General features: G+C 41.0%; 2 protein-coding genes across 2 annotated transcripts in view; both read right to left on the bottom strand.

Annotated features, from left to right (window-relative positions):
• LOC125762465 (mucin-5AC) overlaps nucleotides 1–18,119 on the bottom strand; it is a 130,269-nt gene that overhangs the window by 58,384 nt on the left and 53,766 nt on the right. The window lies entirely within an intron of this gene.
• Nucleotides 1,235–11,312, bottom strand: LOC125762454 (proteoglycan 4-like). Its single transcript, XM_049424562.1, has 3 exons — nucleotides 6,509–11,312; nucleotides 5,769–6,443; nucleotides 1,235–5,697 (listed from the first exon to the last, which is right to left on the bottom strand). Exons 1-3 carry the CDS (start codon nucleotides 6,558–6,560, stop codon nucleotides 5,564–5,566), a joined length of 861 nt encoding a protein of 286 aa, XP_049280519.1. The 5' UTR covers nucleotides 6,561–11,312; the 3' UTR covers nucleotides 1,235–5,563.

Here is an 18,119-nt window from a genome sequence, read left to right as displayed (position 1 = left end):
AATCGCTTGTCATCTAGCACTGTTTTTGGTGGTGGAAACAGTGGAAACAAACTGCTCGGAGAAAGGATAAAGGTGGTGACGAAAAATTACGATAAATTGCAAACGTTCGAACTGGTGCAGATAAAGATGCCGGTCGATCGGTTGTCACCACAAGAGGAAAGCTCATGTCGTGCACTAAAGTAAAATGACCCATATTTTAACATGGCAAAGCATTCAAAGTTGACAAAGCTTTAGTTAAAACAGAGTGGACTCGAATTAATACGGTCATCAAGGTTCGCTATTTTATAGGATTTTTTTCCAATGATTGTAAATGGTAGAAGATAGTGAAAATCAGTACATTACCAGTGGAGATAGAGTACTTTTAGTGGAGGGAATAAAAAATTATAACCATTTTAGCATAACAGATTTTAATTATGAATCATTTAAAACTATTCCTTTGCTAGTATCATGCATTTCGAATGGTGATTTCATCAGTATAATGAATATGTCATTTGTTGGTTTTCTTCATCTGTTCAAAGTTAAGTTTGATTATTTCGGAAATTCGGAAAATTTGAGTCATTTTCTTAACAAATCAGTTTATGTGAGCTGTCATCAATTATTTTTTAAATAAATCAATTTCGACAGTTATCCTTGAAGGCAAATGTAACCATTTATCAATAATTTGACGATCTGATAAAGATAACGTTAGTTGTAGTATCATATTTCACAAAAACCAATATCGTTTCCTATTATTCAAATGTCGAAATCGCTTATCGCTTGTAAACGATATCCTACGTCTTAATCAATCTAGACGCGAGCAAAATGAGCAACACATTTAAAAACCCATCAGCCAATGCCGACCGTCCTCCCGCACTATTTGCCTACGATCTGTATGTAAATCATCCGGATGCTTCATTCATCCGTTTCAATCATCATCATCACCAAACACCACGACCTCTAGTAACGATTCCTGCTGTAGGTGCTTCAAAAGATGAACAAAAAAAAACACATCAGCAGCTCAAAGGTGTCGACAATTCGATAAAAAAAAATACTTCGCAGAGGGCACGTCTTGTGTTGGTTACGAGATCACACCCCATCTCGTGCCCGAAGACGATCCATTGCTCGATGTCGGCCCGCTTTTTTTATATCTTATTTTATTTCTGCGTATATATTTGGTGCGTTGGGATGTGCTGTGCCGAGCCAAAATCAAGACCACCCCGTTGGCCGTCAGCGCGGCCACTTTTATGGATGGCGTTTGCGCATGTTCACGCTTGCAAGGCGCAGAAGACCGGCACGCGAACAAGCGTCTTTTTCGGGGTGTTGTCGGGCTTTATCTTGCCGCCGCACACGCGCTGAAGATGGCACAGCGTGTGAATCTTTCGCTGCTGTTTTATTTATTTTGCTTTATTCACTGCTTTTACGGCATGTATGTTTGCGCACGGTGGACATCATTTGTGGTGTTGACATTCGTGTTTTCGGGAAGCTGTATTTATTTACTATTTCGTTCGGTTTTGTCCGCATGAGGTTCTTTTCCCTTTTTTATTTTTGTTCGGACGGATTAGTGTTGAATAATTCATTTTGTGGCGGGGTTTTATTTTTTTTTCTTTTGCCCGTTTTGATCGTTTGTTTGATCCGATTAGGTCATAATGAAAATATGGATTAACATGACAATTAAGCATAGGTTGAATGTGGCGGAGAAATGTTTATGACGGGTGATAATTTGGAGAAATCTTCAAAGGTTTCGTTTCGACAGTTTGAGGCTAAAAATTACGTTTAATGATGGGGTAGATTGTAGTCAATAAATTTTTAAATAAAACTATTTTTAAGTGTTTTCAACGTCAGTTAACGCTATAAAGTATAATAAATTAGGCGTTCTTTTATTTTTTTATCATAAGGAAATACGTTTCACTTTACGAAATTTATCATGAAAAAACAGGATACCACTAACCGAACATACGTCGACATTGTGCCTTTGCACAAACCCGGCTACTATTTCCCGATGACCTGCACTTAGCGGTCATTTTGCCTGTTGCTTTCTAAGACCACCCGACAAATTGCGCGGTACGACAAACTCGCAGGTCTTGACAAACGGCCACATTAGCGCCATCATAAAAAGCATAAGCATCTCTCTTTCTCCCACTGCATCGTACCACCAGTGCATGCATGTGTATAATGTACGATCGGGAGGCACATTCACCGCTGACACATATTTCGAGCCCCCACGATCACGGAGGCCCCCAAAGCATTACAAAACGGAGCAGAAAAAGAATTAAGACGAAATAAAGATACTAATAATATTGTGCCGGACCCCGCATAGACAGTGGATGGTGATTCAAGAGACGAAACAAAAAAAATGGGACTCCCGAGCGACACACACACACACACAACCTTACAAATGCTCGCCAGGACAATTCTTCAACGATACCTGCTCAGTGATTTGTTGCGGTGCGCTCGTGCGCTTATGAAAGGGGTCTCTTTATGCGGCTGGGAGAAATATGAACACCGCTGGTGGTAATTTCTTTTCTCCCATTACATAACTCCCACACGGTAACGGCGGGAAGGGCAAGAAGTCGTCCAATTTTGCGACCGTAGCCCGAAACCGCCAGCGCTCTGTCCATCGTGAGATAGATATGTGTATTTATTTTTCGCGAACCACCATACTGCCGAACTAAATGACCTCCCGCTGTGTTCTTTTTTCCCCAATTTCTCCACCCGCGTTGGCCACCAATGTTCCCTTTAGATTCAAGTGGGAAGGTAAACTGTAGCAAGGGTCTATCTGTTGCGCTGGTGGATTTGCAAGCTTTAAAGGAAAGCAAAGGCACCCTTTTGCTCGACCGGCACGGCGATACAGAAACAATGGCATTCTTTGAAAGTGAGTTAATTTTTAGCGATCACTTTTGCTTTCGTTTCTTTCCCTTGGTAAGCGATTTGCCTTTTTTATGTGATCTAAAACAACGGGTCCCGTGTATGATTTTGGGGACGTTACAGGAGTTATCCAAGGGGTTACATCGTGCGTCTGTCTGAATGCGGGAAAGTACCGGTTGAATGTTCGTCCTACTAAATGGACTTTTTATCTACGGATAATGTAACTGGTCAAGCCGTACTACTTGAGATAGCTGGTTCAGATGATAGAATAGTCAAAAGATTGGTTGATGCTACTAAAAAGGTTGATTATGTTAAAATTTAGTGAATTTAAACGTAATATTTTGAAATTATCTCATGTCTCTTTGTTATCTGATTCTTTCTTCTGTCCTAATTAAAGAGAAAAAAGTTCTTTTTATGAATAATTTAATTATTTCTTCTTGGTTTAATGTCTTTACAGGTAATGCCGGCCATTTCTGGATTTAATCAAAAGTCGTACAGTGAAAGTAAGTCTTTTAATTATTTTCATTTTTTTAAGTTTCATGTGTTAATATATAACAAGGAAATTCCAATAGTGTCTCTAACATATGTTTGTATATCTGTGAAAATCAATTCCCAATAGAATGAAGGAATGTTGTTAAGTACTCGAGAAGACTCCAAAATATCAATTCTTCCGTTTTATTTCAAATGTTCAAAATAATATTTTTCTATCTTCCGAATAGAATATTTCTATCTTCCAAATATCCCTTCTACTAGACAAAACTGAGTCGATAGATACCATTGTTTAGCTCCAATAACTAAAAATAAGAAATATATAAAAGGATACCATGGAGATATGGACTTCAACATGAGCACTGGACGTAATCCTCGTAACTTTATTCTTCCGATTACTTAACTTCTTAACTTTATACTACCTTATTGAAAAGGTAGACTGTTGTAGTCAGAGGAAGACATTTATTCGATACTTTTCTAACTCTAGAGGAATGTTGTGTTATTCTTAATTTATGCAATTTAATAATTATCGGTAAAAACACATTACTTTAAAAATACACCACAATTAAAATTAGTTTACATTTGCTGTTGATCGTACATGATTAATTTAAATTATTTAAAAATAATTCTAATTCTAATCAAAATAAATAAAATGAATGCATATCAGAAGGATTTTCAAACAAAACTGACATCAACGCCGTTAAAAAATGTAACTGATTTTCCACATTTTCCCACCAATAAAAAAACGCACGAATTACGACAGAAAGTGAAAGCCCCTGCTGAAACAGCTGGTATGCCATCCCTTTCCTAATGCACTCCAATGTACTCCAATTCCGCTTTCGCGCCGAGATTCCGCGCGTGATTCTAGCGCGCAGAACACTTTTTCCTTCTCGTGTGGGTCAGTTGCGGTGGGGAACTGCAATTTATTGTTATGCAAATCGTACGCGAGCGCATTCGCACCTTCGTCCACCTTCCAGGTTTGCGTTAGGTCCTTTCTTCTTTTCCATTAGCTCTCGTTTTCACGTCCAGTGCACGTCGATCGCAATCGATATGCAAGTCGACCGGGATGCCGCGAGCTGGTTCGTGGTCGTGGTTCGCGATCGCGACCGTGTCATAAAGCATCACACATGACCATAAATAAGGCCCGGACCGTATATTGCCCCAGTGCGAGAGACAGTGGGGTAGGGAGACAACGGCATGGAGAAAAATGCGAACAACCAGCCGGCCAACTAACCGACCGAAGGGAACCGAACCGGCACGACATCAAATTAATCAGATCGTTTATTACGTAATGCTCAGAGGAAGGTGGAGTGAAAATAAAGGGACAGTTTGTGGGAAGCAGACTGCCAGACGTTTGGGGAGGTAGAGAAGGTGGGTAGGAAGGGAATTGAGGAAGGGTTGAAATTACGGGATGCATTAGGGAAGCTAACTGGTTTCCTTCGGGGCAAGTGCATGTACGGCGGAGGCGAACGGCGCACACCAAAATAGAAGGAGAACACGGAAAAAGCCTTCCTTCTTCGAGCTGCCAAATCGAGAGGTGCTGCAGGCGTTACAAATATGGCGTTGGAAACAAATCTCAACCTTCGATGTGTGCTTGTCGATGCGTGCATGTTCAATGGTTTGAGGACCATTTGTGGTGAGTACCGATCTGCTGAATGGGGTGAATGAAAAATTGGTAAGAGCCGATGTAGGTAAAGCCATCTTTGAACACACATACACAAAAGACCTCCAGCACTCTGTGTGGTTGGCTTGTGCATCATAACGTAAGGTAGGTTCGGGATGCAAATTCTAAGCAATTGAACTTTACCCACATGGACTTATCGCTTTTTGAAGGAATGTGTTGGAAACAATGGAAAACTTGACACAATTCTATTCCCTGGAGGACATCACATAACCTTTCGGAAGGTGTCTATTTTAATCTCAAATTGAACAGCCGCCAATGTCGTAACAGCCACTCGGTTTAGATTGAAACCCCCACAACAGCCGCTTATCTACGGCGCCATGTGCGTCCACTATCTGACTCACCCAACATACGCCCCAACATTTGAATGCTTATCATAGAGTTTGCTTTATTTCGATACACTTCCGCTTATGGTGGGGAATCTTCTAGGAGCTACTGGTGTCACTACCATCGTGATTGATGATCTGGCCTCTTCATCGTGCGAAGAAGCACAATAATATGACAATAATACGAGAGATACACCGGTACAATAGGTGTCTACATCCCGCCCTATCGGTTGCACAGCTGCCACGAGCAGAGCGAACACTGTTCGTAGGTTTGTCCACCGCTGAGCTGTGTGCAGGTATCGGTGAGCGACTGTTGCCGCTTGGTACACCCACGGCTGATCACGCGTCGCTGGTTCACTGTAACGGAGAGTATGTAAATGAGTGTGTCGCATTGAAATACACGCAATGAGGTCCGGGACCACCCTCACCAAAGCGTTCGGTGGTGTAGCAAACATAGATCGGTAACGGTAGCTGACGCGTTGATCGAATGTCCTCTTCGAACTCATCCATCAGAGCGTTCTTGGTGGCGCTTGCTGCCATCGCAAAGATGGACGTGGAACGAGCTCCGTAACAGGGACAACATCCGGCCGGGCAGGATGGTGTGGTAGGTTGCGTAGGTGTTGGAGGTGGTAGTGTCGTAGTGGACAACGGTGTCGAGGTGGTTAGAGGCGGTGTGGTGGGAAGGGTAGGAGCACACGTAGGACAGGTGGTATCTGGAGTGGAAGTTTCGACTGGTGTGGATGTCGTTGGAATGGGAGATGTAGGAAGAGTTGGTGCACAGGTAGGACACGTGGTTTCAGGCGTTGAGGTGGTCGGTATGGGTGTGGTGGGAAGAGTTGGAGCACACGTTGGACACGTTGTGTCAGGTGTAGAAGTAGTCGGAATGGGAGTTGTGGGCAAGGTTGGTGCACAGGTTGGACACGTAGTGTCCGGAGTAGAGGTTGTCCATTCCGGCGTAGTCGGTAACGTTGGTTCCGGAGCACAGGTGGGACAGGTTGTATCCGGAGGTGTTGTAGTGGTATAGTCTACATCTCCACAAACAATTGGGATCTCTTGCTGTAGCTCACAATCATCGCACTGATAGCAAACCAACTGAGGATGCACTACAACGGAAGAACCAAAAGGTTCTGTAACTACTCAGAAGTTTAGCTCAGTATAGAATTATTACCTGTTCCGAGACTTAACACTAACAAAAACCCCAATATGACGATTCTTGTCATCTTGATTCGGGAATATGCAAAACCGCACGAACTATAACTTTAAACTGATCGATACACACTGATGCTCTTCTCTTTGGGAGAGACTCAGTTTATAGCTTTGTCTTGTCTTATCATTCATAGTTATCATAGATAACACTGGGCCGCTAAATATGCTTCAACGAATGATTGGTTCATCGTATGTAAATTATCAACAATGAGAAGGTTACAGCCTTCTGTACAGCAGCCGATCGATTTTTGAGTCTGTCAATGGAATCGGTGATTCCTCGCGTTTCTATCGCCCGTTGCGCAAATGCATGTCAATCATGTGACGATGAGGTGGCGGGGATTTTTGTGAAGTCGTTAAATAGATTTCGGAAAATTGATACCATTTAATGAGCTTCGTAGACATGACAGTTCCGGTCAATTACTGTTCTGGGACGTCGGATTTGAAAGTGTCGTGTAAAATGTGTGACTCAAAGACATTAATTTAATTGTATTTTAACATTGCTTCATCTCAAGCAATGTCCTATTCAATTAGCAGATCATCTTCCCTAATGACGTGCGTTGAAAACGCTTGAATGTTGGCGAAAATATCGATCACTTTCACCTACATCATTTCGCCGGCACGGGACCAATTATAAAACAGTTCGCTCTTCACAATCTGTCAGCCGTTGATCTTTCTGCGCCCTGATCGCAAAGTCTGCGCCCCGTCGACAGCTGCTGCCTGGGCTGACAGTGCCTATGGGATACGGCGTGGATTACCTCATCCCGTTGGTGGTCATGGTGGAAATTCAATTATCGTTCATTTCTAAAGTACCACGTGATAAATTACCGTTTCCTGACATCAGTTCGCTTTTGTGTCGGGAATGGCCTGCCGATCGAATGTCGACATCGTCTTGCCAGTGTACCATTTCCCATTCGCAACAGATTTTCTCCTCACCTGGAATGGTTACCCGCCGGCGGAAGGTTCCATTCCTCAGCTTTTGGGTTTTCGCAGAGTGCATGACAACTGATTACAATTGCTGAAAGTCCATTACCTGACGCCGGTAATCTGACAGTTCGCTCCAGTTCCAGCACCAAGTTCCTGTGCGGTGCTCCCAAGCCGCTCTAATGCGATCATAATGTTCCGGCCAATTCTGAGGTACGTGCACGACAAAGCGACGACAGGAAGTTAATGCACCGTAGGGCTACTGGGGAGACTGGAACCACATTCAGCTGTCCTCCGATGAAAACTTCGGTGCATGCGGCGGAAGCGCTGATGTTGGATAAACTTCTCCGCACCGTAATGTAAGAACTGGCCGAATCTCGATCAGCGGATCTTGATTTTTCCCGGAACAAAAGGGAAAGTCCGTACAGCTCGCACCATCAGGCCACCATGGCAGAAGGGTTTTGCGGAAGCAAATTTGTGCCTTGGCAAAAAAAAGGGTGGATCTCGTTTGTGATTTGTTGTTTTTCACTTTTGTTTCGCGTGAAGATGCCGATCGACCGAAAAAGAAAGTGTAGCACAACCTCGCCACCAGGCGGGAGCTGGGAGGGCACCATTTGCTAACTGCCGTTTTATGAGCGCCCGTCTTCAAATAAGCCGTTTAGCAAAACGGTTGCACTGAAGACGATCTTTACAAGGGTGCAGATGGAAAAGCGAAATGGCAAACGGTGTGGAAAAAGTGGAAACTGGAGCTATTTAGCGTGAAGAATCCGCACATCGATGGGATCTAGTAACGAGCCATCGCCATCACGCCGCGCTGGCCGCGCGTTTTTGGCCTTCTCGCTTTCGACACTTTCCATTAGCTTTTCCTTCGGTAACGATTTTCCACCGGAATGCATACGTGTCTGCACTGCGCTGTACGGTGTGCCCCGTTTTGCAAAGAACGACCGCAGGAGAGATCGATGCGACCACAACGAAATGGAAAACGAATCTTCGATAGACATTCCACCGGTGCAGGCGCGAAGATCGAGGGCAGCCCGAACGTGACCTTCCATCGGTTATGGTGTGTTGACGCGGGGTAAGGATGCTCGAGTGCCAAAACGAATTACCGAATTGAAGTGGAAATCGATTATTCCACCAGTCAGTCGAGGGGTGTTAAACGTAACAGGGTAGGTGCTCCATTTCCAACTGGGATCTTCACCCCCCGTCACGCAGCTGAAGATTACCGAATGGCTAATGGGTTCGGAAAAAATGCCAACAAACGATGCTGAATGCGATCGATTGCGTATTGGATCGTATTGATGAGGTTCCATTTTGTCACCGTGGCATCGTTGTCCGGTGTTGTGTTGTTTTTTCCTCTCTCTATTCGCTGCACTAAAATTTGATTTCTCGCTGGCATTGTTTTTCGTGGGGCAAGGTTTTTTTTTGTTTTTGTTTCGTTATTGTCATACAGCTTGCTGGTGAGCGAAGAACATTTCCGGTGCACGGAGTTGTATTTCCTGTGGTGCAATCGTCTGACCGGGGAGGAAGAGTTGTGGGATCGCGTCAAGAGCGACGAGCGCACTGAGGTGACAATGGAATTCGAAACCAATTGTTTTCACTTTCATCTTAGATAATCGGCAAAGACACTGATCTTGATAGTGGTTTGCACTTTCTTGCTCTAAGTGGGCTAGGGAATGTAAGTTTCAGCTGTACTATTGGAAGGAAAATATTATATCAGACATGAAATGGTTTTCAAGCAACTGCTAAAATAGTTACTTATATGCGTACTATTGTTTTAGTAATTGAACTAAACTTTGTATCTATTTCCTCTGTCAAATTGAACTAAAAACAAATACATAATATTTATTTAAAATCAATTTCCTATCTTGAATGTTGAAAAGTTATTAAAAAAACAGTTTAAATGTAGAACAAATATATTTTTGTTTTCTTTTTTAGGTTGATATAGCATGAAAATTTAAAATTTTATATCATGATACTTCATTTTACTTAAATAGTTTCATTATGTTGATACACTAAACACTAAAAACAATAAAAATTTCAACACTTGTGATTGTTCATTGTAAATCTACAGCCCTTATCAGATTAAATTCCCTTGGCATTAGCTTATTTTCTATCCTCTATCCATTTCTCGTATCGTTTTTTGTTTGAATTTAGATATATACCTTGGCTTTATCAAGACAGGTGATGATAGTCTATCTTCCCGCTCGATCACATGTCGACGGGAACTCTGCAATCAATTGAACTTACTGGCAGATTCATTCGCCAAAGAAAACTGCTTAGCTCTCATGCCCACAGGTACAGGAATTATTTTCGCATAAAATTTTCATCACCACGTTCGCGTTTTGACAGCGTGATGTATACGGCGATCAATTTTCTATCAAACCACTGAAGCCCGTTATCGTTCGATGGTGAGCGGCTTTTTGATGCGATCATTGGCATCGTGGAAATAGTTTTCTCTGCCTTCGTTTCAACAGTTGATTGCGCAATGAATGCACATGCTACACTACTTTTACGAATTTCCTGCTTGCGCAGTCTGTTTCTTCCTTCCACGAGGGAGACTTTCTCGTGTGACGTTGTTGGTAGCATTCCAGACGAACTTCGATTGCACGAGCCTAATTTGAGGATTTTAATTTGGGTCAGCTTTGATCCATGCTAGCTCGTTTAAAGCTACTCTCTCGGTTGATCGATGACAAATGTGGAGTAAACGGTTTCCAAATGTCATTCGTGTTTTAGGTTGGTGTGTGTTCCCCAGCGCAAGGGCTTGTAAGATCATTAACCAGATGGTTTGCCCTTTTGTTAGCCGGTGTTTTGCAAATGGAAACCACCCTGTTTGACACGTACCGATGATTAGTTAGATCATTCATCCAAACACTGTACAGACGCACGACACAACGTCAATAGCAAAGAAAGAGCTAAACGCCAGACTAAGCAAGCCCACGACTCACGCCAATATAGGAGAGTTTCGCGTCAAAAGCATAAAAATCAAATGAGCTGAAATTAATTGGAGTTGCAAAATCGGAGGTGACGCTTGACGACAAATTTGACAGCACAGAGTGTCTGAGGCAATTTCCGGTGCGTGATAGACAAACCTGTACCAAGGCCAGGGTGAGTGGGATTTATGCGACTTACCGATCACTTTCGTTAGTAGTTTCAAGGGATTCATACAAGGGTTAGTGCAAAACGTGCTAAATGCCATTCGGACTGAGCTTATGACACGTATAAAACAAATATTGAACTGTTTTTGTGTGATTTATGTTACTTATCAATTAACATGTTTGTGGTATTTTGAGACGAAAAAAAACACTTTTAATTAATTCCAACCGGTTGTTTGTTTAAAAACATGCATTAAAACGAACTATCAATATAAACGTTTATAATAGAGTTAACTGGTAACATACGAACCGTTTCGGAATAAATAATTAAAAGATTATAAAAGCTTTCGGAAACGCTGCAAAAACAGTATCATAGCGAATGATGCACAGAGTAACACCGGTGGCAAAATCGCTTAAACGATTGTGCTCGGAAAGATGTTCAACATTAGATGCAAAAACGCGCTGACGATATCATCAAACAGTTTTTTCTTGTTGTTGTGTGGTTGATTTAATGGCCGCTTTACATCGTTTTTATTACTCGTTCGCTGATCGTGGCTGCTTTTGCAATGACCAGATGGTCATCATGCTTATTTAGGAGGTTTTATAGTCTGCTTAGCACATTACATTAGGAGATTTTTATATGAGCGTGTGTTTGTTGTTTTTTAACTTATTACTATCATTTTGTAATACTTTTCTTTTACTATCTTAAAGTGTATAATTTAAGCAAAACGTACTTTTTTATTTTTTTGCAAATGATCTATTAAAAAGGTAAAAAAATTAATATTTCTTTATACGATTATTTGTACTATTTTTTAAACATAAATAAAAAAAACTCTGATGCGATAAAAACTCATTTGCCCCAGATAAAACTGGTAGTACTTGGCGCAAGGCCACTCATGGCTTATACTCCTGCAGTAACGGTAACAACACCTACAAGCTTTCACATTCCTCGCGCGCCCGGCTGAGAATTGGTTATGTGCCAAGTGCCGACCGGCCGATTTAATATTTCTCTGCGCATTTTTCTTTTTCGCAACCCGCCAACATTCCCGTCAATTCTCAGATCGGAGTGCCGACCGCACCTTTGACCGTTGACGTTGGGCACACTCGATGTTCGATGTACTAAGAAAAAAAAACCCGTTGACAACGACGAGTCAAACCCATCGGTCGCAACAAACTCGGTTGAGCATTAGGGCGCCAAACAAAACTTTTTTCCCTCGGTCGGTGCACAGCAAGTGTCGCCCGGTGTTCTTGTGAAACGTTAGTCTCGCTGGACGGAAACTCTTCAAAGGGATGATTCAACTATAACGTAACGCAGAAATTTGTGAATTTTTTACCCTTCCTATTTCCCTATCGTAACAAAAACACAAGGCTATAAGCATCCCCTTTTTATCATGTACGTCACACGTCAAAGGGGGGGGGGGGGGGTGCTTTTCCTGTCGAGGAAAATAAATATATGAATTTAATCAGGTTTTGTCATACTAAAGGATTTGCTCGATACTTTTCATCTGCCATTTTGTTGGACGATCGTATCGCAGTGATTTCTTGAGAATTACACAAAAATGTTGCTTTAATTTTGTGTATCAAAATAAATACATTTCACTTACTAAATACTAAATGCTATGTAGATACTTAAAAGATACTAAAAAATCGTTTGTTAAAATTTTAAAAATTTAGAAAACATGGCTGTTCCATGATCAGATCTGTGAGAAAAATATTTCGCTTTGATAAACGGCTGTTTCATCATGAGAAGTAACAAGAGAGCATCCAATTAAGAGGTAATATTAACTACCGTCCACCTGCTTAGTGCTTAATATAGTGGTTACTTTCCCGCCTGGTATTAAAGATAATAATTCGAAATCCTTTACTATTGGTCGCATGGATTGAAAACGATCCCATCTCCCTTTCCTGTGTTACGTAGTGTTTGAACGACCCCAAAGCACTTTGATAGGCGCTAATGTACAAAGCAGCGGGTCGCGTACATCACATTATGACTCATTAGTGACAGTGACTATGTGACGTTAACTCGATGGCAAAAAAACATCACACACAGCAAAAGGCACAAGAAAATGTGTAGGATTTATGTTGCCGCCTTGAAATTTATCTTCATTTCAGTTTGCCAAAGTCGGCGGCAACCGAACCCCGACCACGCCACAGCACGGCAACACCTTCGAATCGATTGCTCAGATCAATGCTGGCTGATGACTACGATGGCGTGGTACCTTTCCCTACTCGCATTATACGAGACAACGTGCTGTCTCAAGAAGCATGCCACAGAAGCTACAGCAGGCATATGCGTCCCCTTTTAATCGATGTGGTGTTATTTTTTCGGCCGACTCATTGCGACAACTTCAAACGAGGGAGGTAAGGTTCTTAAACTTGATTTTGACAACTGGGGGGTTTTTATGTGTGAAAGCTGACAGTGAATTTTTGGTTGGTGGGATTTTTTTTATGTTTGTCTGATATGTATCGATATGTTGTGCGCAATGATGTAACATTCGAAACAATGTATATAGATCAGCGGTATTGAAAAATAGTATTAATGTGGGTCAATGGATGAATTTCACATAAATGTAAGTTGCAGTTGCTATAAAACTAATTATAGCTGCAGTTAAACAATATTTCAAAACAATTATTTTCACAAATTGTGAGAGTAAAATCCATGCTCGGGAGCACTCTCATGAACCCCCCATTCCAAGTGACTTAAACGATACACCACAACGGTAGCCCATTTAATATGGTCCATCTATCATTAATTAAAATTGGGTTGAACGATCGTAACGGAAGAAAATCGTTTTGTCTCTACCAAATGGCTAGTTTGGAACTTGGCCTGCCTGGAAACCACACCAAACCCCCCGGGGGCAATACACGTACAGTGACATTGTCGAACCGCTTAAGACAATCTGACGATCTGTCGATGAAGGTAATTTAGGGCGGTAAAATTCGAGCAAGGTCGAACTCGTTAGGCGTTTCCCCCATGGGCGTAATACGTAATTACACTGCCGAAAGGAAGTTTGCAAAGTAATGAAATTAGCGGTTGAGAAGGTTAAAACTCAACGCAGCACTTATTACTCGAGTGCTTCAAAAACACATGTTTTGGCAGTTCGAAAAAAAAGATTACTTAAACGACAGGCATGATGTAAGACCATACCTGTCAGGTGTTCCTGAAGTTAAGGCAATAATCTATGATTCGTTTTTTGTTTGTTTATTATCATTAAAATTGTTAAAAGTTGTTCGGTCATGCATTGTGTTTATCATTTGTTTTATTTGTTATCATTTGCGTCATTATAAATTTTTCAAAGATCAAATTAAATGTATTTCAACATAAATAGTAACATCACAAGCTTCGTTCTGTGTACTAATCCCACAAACAGGTTAAGTCTTAGTATATTTAGATTTTTATTTCTTTTTTTTTATAATGAATGTTTAAAAAAACAACCCAAATAATCATATGAATAGCGAAGTTTAAAATTGTATTGTCTTAAAATCATTTACATCTGCGAACAAAAGATGAACTTTTCATTTTCCAAAACTTTCATCATCTGCATTTGGCTCTGTAAGACAAAAATAAACATTGTACAATCCTAATTAAAAGGTAGATTTTTCACTCAACCACCTCCAAATCATTTAACCGCACATTCCTAGAAAATGGGCTGCGAAAATCGTTTTCAGCTTTTGATTTGATCTTTGAGAAGAATGAATTCCACACACACAGGCGTCTTGACTTCCTTCTTTTAATCGGTGCACTGGAATGCAGCCTTACTTTTTTAAGCAAACGGTAGCGGTTTAAATGCAGCTCCTTCATTTCATTTTGTTCCCTAAAACCATTCATTCATCAACCTGTCCCGGAATGTTGTTGCGGAGGGACGGGAAAATTCGTCTGTCGTGCCACACTTTTCAATGGGCGGCAAAAACGTGCAATTCTTCTGTGGCGAGAGTTTCGTTTTATTTAATTTTTTTTTTCTATTCCCCCTGGTTTTTCGCTCTACGCGATCACCTTTATCTTATCGGTGGTGGGAACCGTTTTTTTTTTTTTGCAGGTCTGATTTATTTTTATTTGATCGTCGTTTGCAAACGACCCGGGAGTAGGCTACGGTGAGTCAAGCTGGTATGCTAACAAAGCCTCCCATACCGTGCAACGTAGAGTATGGGTAGGTGATGTGGCACGGTGGGTGAGAAAATGGAGCTTTAAAAATATCTGTTTCCACTCACTCCGCAGTGTTGAAAATTCTCCACCATCAGACCCCGGTTGGGTGGGAAAATTCAAAAAAATGTCTTCATAACCATATACACACACACGTATGGGGTTGGGCGAATATGTGTTATTTAACAGGGAACAACATAATTAGGCACAGAGTCGCAAGATCGATGTGCATATGCCGACAATGCATTATCCATCTCTTTTGTGATGCCTGATGCGTGCAAACTCTTGCAGGAAAATTAGCAAAATAAAAAAAATAAACTGATGATGGGAAAGTCTGCTTATGGTTACGAAAATGGTAAATTATCATCTTGAATGCTTTGTGGGAGAGATGGCTGTGATGTGCCCATATTGCAAACAAAACGTAAATTATCTGATTTTGGATAAAGTGACGATATGCAAAAACAAATTTCAAGAAGCAATGCATAACGTTGGGCTTGATCGTCTTATTTACTTCAACGTAACTAATAACGTATTTTGTGGATGCGTTTTTTTATTTTCTACCATGTCTACTTGTTCTTAGATATACAATATTAAAAATAAAATGTCATATATTTGGAATAAATTTCAAAACTAAATAGATCACTAACAAACAAAGCAAGAGATAATAAAATCGATTATCTCTTACTAAAGATGTTTTAAAAGTTTAAAATAAAGTTAATAAAAGATACACAATAGCATTTTGATAGTGATCGAATATGATCTTTTAATCCACTAAAAGTCAAATCGTATAGCTGCTGTATTTCATCACGATTTAAAATCATTCCCAAGTGATGATGGCCTGTCAATTAGGAAAAATAAACATTCTTCCAAAATCTACGGTTAAGAAATGTTAATCCACACTCTTCTTGCATGTCTGCAGGAAACCACGCTTGATCCCAATCCTCCTATTGATTCCCGCTGTTCCATTTTTTTCACACCCGATAAAATCCCGCACAAGTTTCATTTTCCATTTTCGTGCCTTGCATTCAACACCTTCACCGATTCCTTCAACCGTTCGTTGCCAAGATTACATCACTCTCCGGTCGTCTGTTGCTCGCAGCAGTTCCTTAGATAGGTGCGTAACCAGCGTGTCAACATCAAGAGTGCAACGGTTCTCTCTCTCTCCTCCTCGCTCTATCCATCACTTTCCGGCACGTTTCACGTGCAATGCACTTCATCCGATAAATATTCGGTTAATAACAACCCGGTTTAATTTAATTGAACCTATGCGCGCACCGTTTGGTGCCTTTCTCCTGTGGAAGGCTGTGTCACACGACTACCTTCGTACAACCTTTCTGCCAACAAACTGCCAAGACTTTGATCGAAATAAAAAAAAACCCGAGCACCTCATCAGCTGACCACCTGTGCCACGAGATCATACGATGGCGTTTAGTTTTATTCATGTTTCACGAACAGAAGGTGGTGTCCACCTCGAGCCTTCCATACCACCTGCCTCCCTAAAAGCGCACCGTACTGTGGCTGAATAAAGTCCAATTAAAGCATTCATATGGTCATTAAATTATGCTCCACGCGGGCCCACAGTTGCGACGTGTAACGTGCCGTCCGAAACCGTCTCACCGTTTTGGCACGTGCACTTTGTGGCCGCATTTGCTTACCCCGTGCAAAGGGAACCACCCAAACACGGGTCAGTGCAGACGGTTCACCAACGTTGACAGATTAAAATTCTATTCCGAGCACCAAGCACCGAACGGTATTAGACGTGAATTACCGAAAAAAGGCAAAAGTAAGGCTCAAAACGAAACAAAAAGAGAGAAAAATACGACCGAATGCACGTTTCGTGATGTGCGTGACTTGCTCGAGAGGTGCATTCGATGGTCATTTTGATGGAAATAGTAATAAAATAAATAAGTCAATACCATGCACGGCCGGCTTGCTGGCGGTTGAACAGTACGCGGTGTTGGTGTAAATGCGTGATCGATAAGAGTGTAACGCGATCAACGACACTTGCGACCGTCTTGGAGGAGTCGAGATTTGTGCCAGACACCGAGGACATCGAAATAGATATAATTCAATCACTCTCGGCCACAGCGGGCGATTGATTGTAAGGGCGAACGGAAGTTTATTTCCATGCGAGGTGGCTGATGGATGGAACATATCGTGCTGAGTGTTTCAACGAGTGCGTGAGTTGGCTTAATGAGCTCGGTGACGAAGACCCCTAGCCCTGCACTACGGATGGGGGGATGTCTCAATAAGGACTGGAGGGGTGGGCGGGGTAAGGGACAAACACACACACCGAATGAAACCGGTGTAAGGGATTTGTGCATTAGTTAGAAAAAACAAACGTTGGGCAATTATTCACACTTCACTTTTGCCCGCTGGGCAGCCATTACTTGATTGATCGATGAGGAAGAATCGTGCCAATCGTTCACATTATATTTTTATTGCATAATTACATCGAATGAGCTATTTTCTTTTGGATACATGCAATGAGAATAACTTATGCATATGTACACCACGAAAAATTGAGCTTTAGTTGGAATTTCATAATAATTAGTGTCTGTGAATTTTACCGTTTTAATATTTATGGTTGTTTACTAATGAAATTTTATATATTTCAACCTGGATTGCAGTTTTGATGAAATTTGATACTTTGACAAAGTTTTCCTACTGTATATTTATTTATTTAGAGCAGTCAGGATATATTGCTAAGCTATAATTTTAACTATAGAGCAATTTGTTCCGATCTATTAATATATTTGTATTAATCAAAGCAAATATTTTAGATTTCCATGTGTTCAAAATTCAATTAGGAAAATCACAAACTAAATAAACTAAATAATAATTACGGTAAATTTTCGTTTTTACTTACGATCAAGAACGTATTTGAACTTTTTGTATTAACTGCTTCTTTACATAATATAAGTTTTCTGTGGTCCTTACCTGAAAGTGAAGAGAAAAAAGGGAAAAACGATTACAAGCTTGCTACGACAATACAAATAAAAAAATCAATTTGGTTATTGAAGTGATGAGCTTCATGTTTCTTGTATGAATTATGAATAAAGAGTGTTAAGAAGAATTTCAATCCTAAAAACAGTAGCCTTAACGTTACTTTAGAGGACACCGGTGGAACGATGCATCGCCAACATGATTTACACCTTCATACCATACAAAAAAAACATAGAAAATAGTATTTTTTATTTCGTTTCTGGTGACCTATCAGCTCATCATCAATGATCGTAAATTATTCGCAAGACGACTGTTAAAGTCATCATGATGCTTTTTTTTTAACCTTCCGTTAATGTTTGTTAGTTCAGCGGCGTCACTAATGCCTCGAAAGCAAACATTTTACGGTAGGCAACAAGAATTTATCACTCAACGGCATCTTTTCGAACCAAGTTACGCCAACAGATAGTGCGTTT

This window comes from Anopheles funestus, chromosome 2RL (genome assembly GCF_943734845.2).
Source record: "Anopheles funestus chromosome 2RL, idAnoFuneDA-416_04, whole genome shotgun sequence".
Taxonomy (NCBI): domain Eukaryota; kingdom Metazoa; phylum Arthropoda; class Insecta; order Diptera; family Culicidae; genus Anopheles; species Anopheles funestus.
Note: the sequence above shows the minus strand (reverse complement) of the source record. Positions and strands in the feature narration are given on the sequence as shown.

Coding starts and splice junctions, on each gene's coding strand:
- LOC125762454 (XM_049424562.1), bottom strand. CDS start 6,560: ATGACAAGAATCGTCATATTGGGGTTTTTGTTAGTGTTAAGTCTCGGA. Junction 6,444..6,508: donor AGTGTTAAGTCTCGGAACAG/GTAATAATTCTA, acceptor CTTCCGTTGTAG/TGCATCCTCAGTTGGTTTGC. Junction 5,698..5,768: donor CTACACCACCGAACGCTTTG/GTGAGGGTGGTC, acceptor TCTCCGTTACAG/TGAACCAGCGACGCGTGATC.